The following is a 9,092-nucleotide window of genomic DNA, read 5'->3' as shown; positions in this document are numbered from 1 at the left end:
CCCTACCCAAATACCCTATTATCATATACAATTGAATTTTTTCAAATTTAAATTGTTTCAATGAAGTTATGAATATTTAAAAAATTATTTAAATGAACAATAAGAAAAATTATTAATGATAAAAATTTGCAAAATAAACTTTACAAAAAAATTATTAAAAATAGCCCAAGTTAAAAATAAAAAAAAAAAACCAAAATCATAACCAATAAAAAAACAAAGTTTCGTACATTCCAAACTTCCAAAATTAATTGGTTAAAAAAACCCTAAAATAAATTGAGAAATATGAAAAAAAAAAAAAAAGGAATACAAAGAACCATAATCAAGAAATAAAGTATTTTTCAATTTTTGAAGTCAAACATGGAATAAACTTACCAGTGGAGAAGATGAGAAATTGAATGAAAAATAAAAGAGTGGTAAAACCTTGAAACGTTAAAGTGAAAGTGAAAGGGAACAGAAAAGAAAAAGTACCGATTTACTTGGATTTGAGAAGATGAATCTTTAATATAAATAAATATAATTACTATATATATACATATATACACACACACATATATATATATACACACATATATACATACATATATATAAATATATATATATTAATTTAAACGGGTATTCGGGTCGGGTGTGGGTCGGATTATATCAAACCCGCCTCCATACCCGAACCCGAAAATCCTCATACTCGATTACCCAATTATTTAATCGGGTCTAAAAATCCCTCCATACCCTCTTCTATTCGGGTCGGGTATCAGATCCTCCAACAGGTTCGGAGGAAATTGCCATCCCTGCTTTTTACTCTTTAAAAAAATGCAAAAATACTTTGCACTTATCTTAAAAATTTTAACTACATATGACAAGTATAAATATATTTAATTAAACAAAAAAAAAATTGAACATCTTAATTTTTTTCATTTTGCTAAAAACATGGTTGAGATCAATTTTCATATTCTCTAAAGGCAAAAGAAATAATACATCAAACAAAGAGATATAATTTTGTTTTCTACCTCAGAAACTGTTAAGAGTAGCTAATTCGAGTTAGTTTACCTCGTAAGAACGAATGGGGGTTGAGAATTAAGATACAAGAGCTCTAGATAAAAAGAGAACTTTGTATCAACATATATATTCAATGCTTGCGTTTTTTTCCCTATTTATATCATTTGGTAAGTGATACCAGACAAACAATATAAAGATAAATAATATTTTTTAATAATAAAATATATAAAAATGATAGTTAATATAATATTTGATTTGATTGATTAATTTGATTAAATTTGAGATAATGTGATATTACCGTTTTGTCGTTTTGAAAATATTAAAAAAAATATATTTATAATATTATTTATTAAAGATAATATTGTAATTTAAATTCAATGATTTGCTTGATGTGAGATAAATGATTGATGATTTGATTGATGTAAAACAAATGATTGGTAGATGTATAAAGAATACGGTGCATCAAACATGATATTAGATTAGATAAAAATGTGAATAAATAATTAAACGAACCAAAGAGTACCTAACCAGATAATCTATCCTTGACTCATTTTGCTCCATACTTATATCAGAAACACTTATGATACTGATATTTCTATATGATTTAGCAGTCGCCCCAATACTAGTCTCTACAAAAACCCAAAAATATTTACCTTTTAATTAATATGCCAAGTAAAATTCTGGAGATACAAAAAGTTAATGTGTAAAATAGAATATCAAATGTCAAATACATCCTTTATACAGACATGACTCCAACCATGAGAAAAGAGTAACCATCACTATCCAAAGAGCAATGAATTGATATCATCAAACTATACCCACCATTTCTTTTATCTCAACAAAGAAAAATGAAACCTTTTCAATGGAGGCCTACGCTGATCCAGAAGGGCAAGTAAATGTGCAACACCCCTGAAACCCATAATTTAACGTAATACACTCCTCTTTATCGCTTCCTTCCCTTCATGAAGTTCGTAATCTATCCAACCAATCAATGCTTTTCCGCGCTTTCTCTAAGTGAATGTCAATGCTCCTTCGGGACTTCTCATTATACTCCACACTCCTCCGAGATCTTTCCATTTGATCAAGAGATGCTTTCAACTTGGAAAGCTTGTCGTCTTTATGAAATTTGTATTCGTAGGTTTTGAGTTTTTCAGGCCTATCAGTGCTACGCCTGGGTTTCTCTCTCCAGTCTGTGCTCTTCCTTGGAGCTTCAATATACTCTATACTTCTCCTGGAATGTTCAGGTCGGTCTACACTTTTCCTTGATGCATGTATTGCAGAAGGCTTTTCGACTGCATGTACAAATTTTTTTAGGTGCTTAATATACTCGGGATAGAGTTCTAAATCGCAGTGGTTTCCTCCCTTGATCCATAATGGCTCGTACTTCTCTTGGCATAGTTCGTAAAGTTGTTTACCGTGAGAACAGTCAACGACATCATCAGCTGTGCCCTGCATAAGAACCAGGAGATGATATTGATTCAAACGAGCCCAGTAAAAGGGTGTGTGCGTGCAGACTGTAGAGTACACTCTAACCAACAAAAATATAACTCCTATGAATTCCCTGCTCCTGGAAGGTACAATGACTGATGAAGCACTCGAAGGTAAATATGCATTTGATATTTAGAAGCTAAGAAATAAAGCTGGTCCAAACTGAATTAATTAATATCCCAAGACCACGGGGATATTACCTTAACTGCATACTCAATGGTTATCATTGGTCCAAATACACGGGGTTCTTGCTTTACCCCATACAAATTTATTTTTCGGAAACAATGGCTACCAACGGATCTACCCTGAGGTTGGTTGAACTAAACCGTTTTTCACACTATAGATATGATATGAACACAAAAATTAACGACATATCAATCTATTATAAGACATGGATGAAAAAACAGTAGCATTTGATAGTGGTTGGGCATTAGTCAGTTTACTGGAGGTTGAAGTTGGCTAATGATCCTTGTAGAATCCAGACATCAGATGACTTCAAAGGTGTTCTAATACAATTTTCAAGAATAGTGATTGGGCTCTCATGAGGCCTTTATCTTCCCAACCTCCCCGTTATGATTGCCTTAGCAACACCGAGTAAAAATCAACAAAACTGACAGGTTTTCTGTCCCCAGAACATGTTAACGAGGACATTTCACATATATTATTCAGTGGCATATGGTGCTTGTGAATCTAACCATGTGAAAACTTATATGAGCACTCACTGAATCAGCAGTTTTACCAATACATAATCAGCTGGCGAAACTGTTCAGGAAGAAACCAATGCAGGAACACAAGACCGATATTTTTAAATTTGTACACCAAATACTCACGGACAAACCCAAAAGGCCACTAAGGGATAAAGCAGATTAAAAATGCAAGTGATTGCTTCATACCACGAATGCACTACTACATAATGAAAATTCCACCAAAATGTATGCTTACATGAATAACCAGCACCGGACACTTCACCAAGGGGATTTTGTCAATGTTCTGCATCACATAAAATGCAGATCATGTTTACATAAAGAGATGAGGAAACATTGTAGATGGACGAGCTTAGAATAAGATAACAATCAACGCCAGGAATACATGTCCGTTTGATTAAATATACTTGGTTCAAATGAGATTGAGAATATACCTTATAGATGTCAAACCAGTATGTGCGCTTCACCGGATACATGACTCTTAAGCCTGATAGAATAGGACTATGCAAGACAACAGCCCTTATTTGTGGCAAACGAGAGGCTAGATCTACGGTAGGACCACTCCCAACCGATTGTCCATAGAGTATAATGTCCTCTTGCTTGGTCCCATAGTTTTCTTGAAGACACTTGTATGCAGCTTCAATATCCGCATAAGTATTATGCTCACTTGGCTGTAATATGGCAATATATGTCAACTTCAAGAGATGCTCTAAGCCATCCAATCGTTTAGTAACGATAGGAAGGAAATAAATCTTCTCAATAAAATTCATCAGCAGATACCTTTCCAGATGACTGGCCATAACCTGAGTAGTCATATCTGAAGACATGATGATGTACATAAGATATTTAACTTAGAAGCTCAATAGAAAGCAACACATTAACATAACAGATAGAGAAATCCTGTAATCAAGCATTGATTAATATGTCTTTCCCCCTCATCACTTAGCCATTGTTGGGCATATTTTGGATTAAACTGGAACCTAGATCACAACGTTCTGGATCCGTCAAATCAAAGCAGAATGCTCCTAATAAAAATATCACGTAGAAGTTCTAAGATTTTAAATATGATTTTATCATCTGTGCAATCTGGGGCATTTAAATTTTTAACCTTCCCACCACATTTATTTTAAAAAATGACCTCCGTTTATTAAAAACACGTAATGCAACCCATTGCATTATACTAATTCAACAAAGGGGGTATTTTTTTAAATACATGTGGAGATAAAGTAATTTTTCAAAATTTCCAGTGCAATCTCTAAATAAGTAACTGTTACTCCAGCAAATTGATTTGAGTTGGCATTATTGGAAAATATTTGCAACAGTAGCACTATAGAAAGTAAAAAAAAATTAATTTTCAAGTATTCGCTCCATAATGATATGTTTATTGTTGGAGAACAAAATAACCTTTAGATAAACGATAAATCTACTAATTATTACTCAAAAATTTCTCATCGATGTTATCATACTCGAATAACTTCTTGTAAATACTTTGAAAACTATGAGCTTTTAGTCTACTGCCATAATTTCACAATTTTCTACGTTAATAAAAAAGGACCAACTATAGCCACCACTTGATCCCACATTGAGTCGAAAAGAAAATTGGAAAAAAATTCAAAATCTTTAAAAATGTATTCTTGTGACTTAACCTAATCATTCCGTAAAACAAAGAAAAATCGAAATTGTTCAGAGTGTATCTCATTGAGTAGAGTTTTACTTGCATGGATCCATAAACCAATGGATTGACATCAATTTTTATAATCATTATCTAATATATGCTACAAGAAATGATATGGAGAAATGCACAATTGATACAAACCAATAGTCCCCTCCATGATTCGTAGTCACCAAATTCAATTTCATTGCACTTTTTCCCCACTGAAGGATTCCAATTCAATTTCATTCTTTTTCCCAATACACAAATGCCATGGTGGGTAGTTAGCTGAAACCCGACCCGTTTATTAATGAAACTGAAGAGATGATAGGGGCCTAAACGAAGACCTCTTAGCACAAAATTTAAATCAGTGTCAAATACGGACATCCTAAGTTGTCCAACTTCACGACGCCCCTATTACGAGTACAACAAAACAAGTTATCCTTGAAAGGTTCAAAGATTCTCTCTCAGTGAACATAGTTAGCGGAAGCATCTGCGACTAGGCAATGATGTAGAACCCACAGTTACATACCACTCAAACATGTTAGACAACATAATGAACCTGATTATTTATTGAGAGCCAACTCATCGGACAGGAATAACCAAAAAAATAATGATCTTGTTAACCATTTATTAAGCTATCAATAGTGGCTATCCATCTTAAACTTGAATAAAATACAACACACAAGCCTTTATCGGACTAAGTGGGGTCGGCTATATGAATTTTCCTACGACATCGTGCTCTATCTCTTGTTATATTATGATCTATATTTAAATAATGCATATCCATGTTTAATCGTTATTACACAAAATTATATTTTTCCCGAACTCACCCAACAGAATCTTCATCCTCGGACTTCACGTCCAGCCATGATGTCATAAAGTGGCTGCCGCGTCGCCAAGGCAAACCTTGCAAAAGAAGGTATGGTGCTGGTGCTCACAACTCCAGCTTTGGACTCGCGACTCTAAAGTGAAATGTAATGACCCGAACTCTCATTTGAATAAGTACTAATTAAGACATGATTAAAGAGTAGTTAATTACATATTATTAAGGAATTGATTAATTGAAGATTAACATGTTTGGAGCCATTAAATTTAAAATTGACCACCTAATCTAGTTCAGATTAGGTCATTTCGAGAAATCCAACTAGACGAATGCGATTATAACAAGTAGAACAAAAGATTGAGTTCGAATCTTCTGAACTAGTCTGGATGCAGCCTATAAATGGAAGCTGGTTTCATTTGTTTCCTACACCACTTTTCCTCAGTTTCTCTCTTGAGTTCTAGTTATATACATTAGGTTTTCTAGTCAATTTTTATGACAGTTTAGTGTTGGGAAGCTTCAGAGCTAGTGTCGACTCGAGAAGAAGTCGGTGAACCGGGACACGCCGATCGAGACGTCATCAGCAAGCTGACGACGGACGCAGATATAATCCTAAAGTCTTAAATAAAGATTTAAGGATTAATTGGAAGAACTTTGAAGCATATTTAGTGATTTGGATCTTGCTTGATGGTGATTTCAGTATGTTGGTTTTGTCTAATTTCGGACGAGTAAACTTTTTGTCATATTGTTTTAGTGAGGTACGTGATGCTGACTGAGATGTCCAACCGTAGTATACACATTTAAATGTTGCATATTTAACGGTTGCATGATACATGTTTTACTTCTTTCACATTATATGCATGACACGTTGGACCTAATATCATTTGAGATATACCTCGTTTGTTGGGGCCGCTCAGCCCTTTTATGTATTGTGGACGGTTGGATTCGAGAGCTATAGTGTCCGACAAGACCCGCAAGCTCTGATGACCATGGACATTGTAGGTTCACGTCTTATGATGATGAGTGTGAGAGGCCAAAACATGCCTAGGGGTTATCAGAGACTACACACTCAAGCGCCTCTAGACTGAGCACGAGATTCTTAACTTGATCCTTGTTATCCGTGCATATTGCATTTCACATGCATCATAACAGTTTGTATATTCGTACATTCTCGTATTAGGCGATTGTCGCTCACGTTCTTGTTTTCATCTTGAACACCTTATTCCATCGGGCAGATCTTAGGTTGGACGGTTTAGACAGCCAGGGCAGTGACTAGAACAGTTGGGTTTTCAGTAGTGATTCGGTTGAAGTTTTATTTGGTTTCTCATATTCTCGTGCATGATTGTGATTTCGATTTGGTTGTATTAACAATTAAGACTGAGATAATTGTTCTATTTTCATTTGGGTTATAAGATAATTAAATTATTTGATTTCCGCTGTTTAATTGTTATTATTAAATTTAATTATGCATGCTTATTAGTCTGTTTAGTATTGGCCAGGGTAAAGACGCTACATGAAAAGTCGTGACTTTTTGGTCCATAATTCTTGGAAATGTATAAATAAACGCGCAACCCATAAAATTTTTTTTTGGAATTTTTAAGAGTTCAACCCTTAGAATTCGAGATTGGAGCCAAGTACAAGAGTTCTACAGAAATATACTAGTGTTGTAAACATTTCTGTGGTTCGTGAGACTTGTTAGTTGTTACTAGTTTCAAGTTCTCGCACCTGCATGGGGCAATAAGGTTCTAAAGTCAAAAAATTCAACTCTTGCCTTGATTCTCCATTCCCAAAATGAATTCCAAATATATTCACCAACAGCATCAACTCGCACGGCACAATTCAAATATATATTTTAAATCCACCAGAACCGTCCTAACCGTTCCAAGAATCATCATTTACCAAATGCTCTTCACACCTAACCGGATTTCCACAAATACCGAATGCCACATCTTAACCAAACAAAGTTATCCTAAAATTAATGAATGGCATAAAATAAACTGACGATCTGAGCGAGTAAACTCAACAAATTTCACGTAATTAAAATCTGTAAAGACTTAATTTTTCGGTTATCACAATCTTCACATGAAATTGTTAATCCAACATGTGGATTAAATGGCACAAAGTTCGAAATAATCGCATCCAAAAAATATTAAACAAAATGCCAAAAAAAAAAATCAAAGTTCATAAAAGAATAAAGCTGACATTATTAAAAAAAAACAATTATAAAATATCAGCTGAAATCAAGAATCACCCAAGGAGATTAGCTCTGAGATGAACGCTGAGCTCGACGAAAAGCTCGTACATCTGCCCGACATCCGCCGCGTTGCCGTGCGAGTACAGTACCGTCAAAGTAGCCATGGGGTACCGCACGTACATCGCCACGATATCAGTCCCCCGCCGCGTCGGCAGCTTCAAAACGTCGACGTTTTCCCGGTGCGGGAACGGGTGCAGCAGCAGGAGCCCAGTGGTATCATCCGTGACCACTTTGTAGCTCGGAGGAGTAGGAGGGAAAAACGCTAGCTTCGCAGCCATTGATGATGTCACCCCTCCCATACCTTCCTCTATCAATGAGCAACTCTTGCTGCTGCTTGTGAAACTGCAATTTGCGGTGCGTGTGGGAATTGTATGGAAGTGGATAGAAGAGGAGCAGAGGAGAGAAACGGAGGAAATTGCTGCCAAATGTGCTTTATTTTTTTTGTTTTATTTTGCTGAAATGACTATGCACTTTTGTCATTTTCTTGGTTTTTTTTTTAGATTTTCCTGTTTTAGAAATCTAATTTTTTTGGATCAAATGATTGTGATAAAAAAGATATTTTTTTAAAAAAAAAATATTTATAACAAAAAAATCAAAATTAATTTAGTTTAAAGAGTGATTCACTATAATACTTTAATTGTACAGCGATTTGTACAAACCCATTTCGACTTAAGAATTATCCCTTGCCTAATCAAAATTCAAAAGATACTCTCGATTGTAGGTTGCAACCTCACAATACTTAATGTTTAACATATTTTATGTCAAGACTGAAAACACAATCTTTAATGTCGTTGTGTGAAGACCATCACTCAACTAAAATTGAAGTCCATCTCTCTTGTACATGTGAGTGATTGTGTGTGAGAAAAAATTAATTCATTACCGTGTATATAATCTTAAATGTATCCTCACCCACGGAGAAAAAGCTCTCACTAAGCTAATATAGATATGTAGACTCCCTTCTTGGCCTTGCTCTTAATTTAGCTAATTTGTTCATATAGATTGCTCACACTTTGAATTCCCTTCAAAATCTTGTATTTGATCTTCAAGATATTGTCTATATAACCTCCAATAGTGATATATTCATTAGATACATAAATATGACCATTGAAAAATATTATGTACTGTTTCTAACATTGCAACGGTCATATTTGACTTTCTGGAAGGTTACTAATGCGGTCT

The 9,092-nt window shown here is 34.6% G+C and overlaps 1 protein-coding gene across 1 annotated transcript; it reads right to left on the bottom strand.

The window, feature by feature from the left end:
* Positions 1-1,627: 1,627 nt before the first annotated feature.
* On the bottom strand, positions 1,628-8,324 carry LOC142530755 (uncharacterized). The gene is made up of 5 exons (XM_075636563.1): positions 7,911-8,324; positions 3,966-4,002; positions 3,620-3,856; positions 3,424-3,471; positions 1,628-2,442 (listed from the first exon to the last, which is right to left on the bottom strand). The coding sequence occupies exons 1-5, from the start codon at positions 8,210-8,212 to the stop codon at positions 1,954-1,956; spliced, it is 1,113 nt and encodes a 370-aa protein (XP_075492678.1). The 5' UTR covers positions 8,213-8,324; the 3' UTR covers positions 1,628-1,953.
* Positions 8,325-9,092: the final 768 nt, after the last annotated feature.

The sequence above is a fragment of the Primulina tabacum genome, chromosome 17 (genome assembly GCF_025594145.1).
Source record: "Primulina tabacum isolate GXHZ01 chromosome 17, ASM2559414v2, whole genome shotgun sequence".
In the NCBI taxonomy this organism is placed as follows: Eukaryota; Viridiplantae; Streptophyta; class Magnoliopsida; order Lamiales; family Gesneriaceae; genus Primulina; species Primulina tabacum.
This window is presented reverse-complemented; position numbering and strand designations above follow the sequence as displayed.

Coding starts and splice junctions, on each gene's coding strand:
- LOC142530755 (XM_075636563.1), bottom strand. CDS start 8,212: ATGGGAGGGGTGACATCATCAATGGCTGCGAAGCTAGCGTTTTTCCCT. Junction 4,003..7,910: donor CTCAGAGCTAATCTCCTTGG/GTGATTCTTGAT, acceptor TCATGTCTTCAG/ATATGACTACTCAGGTTATG. Junction 3,857..3,965: donor ATGGCCAGTCATCTGGAAAG/GTATCTGCTGAT, acceptor GCCATATTACAG/CCAAGTGAGCATAATACTTA.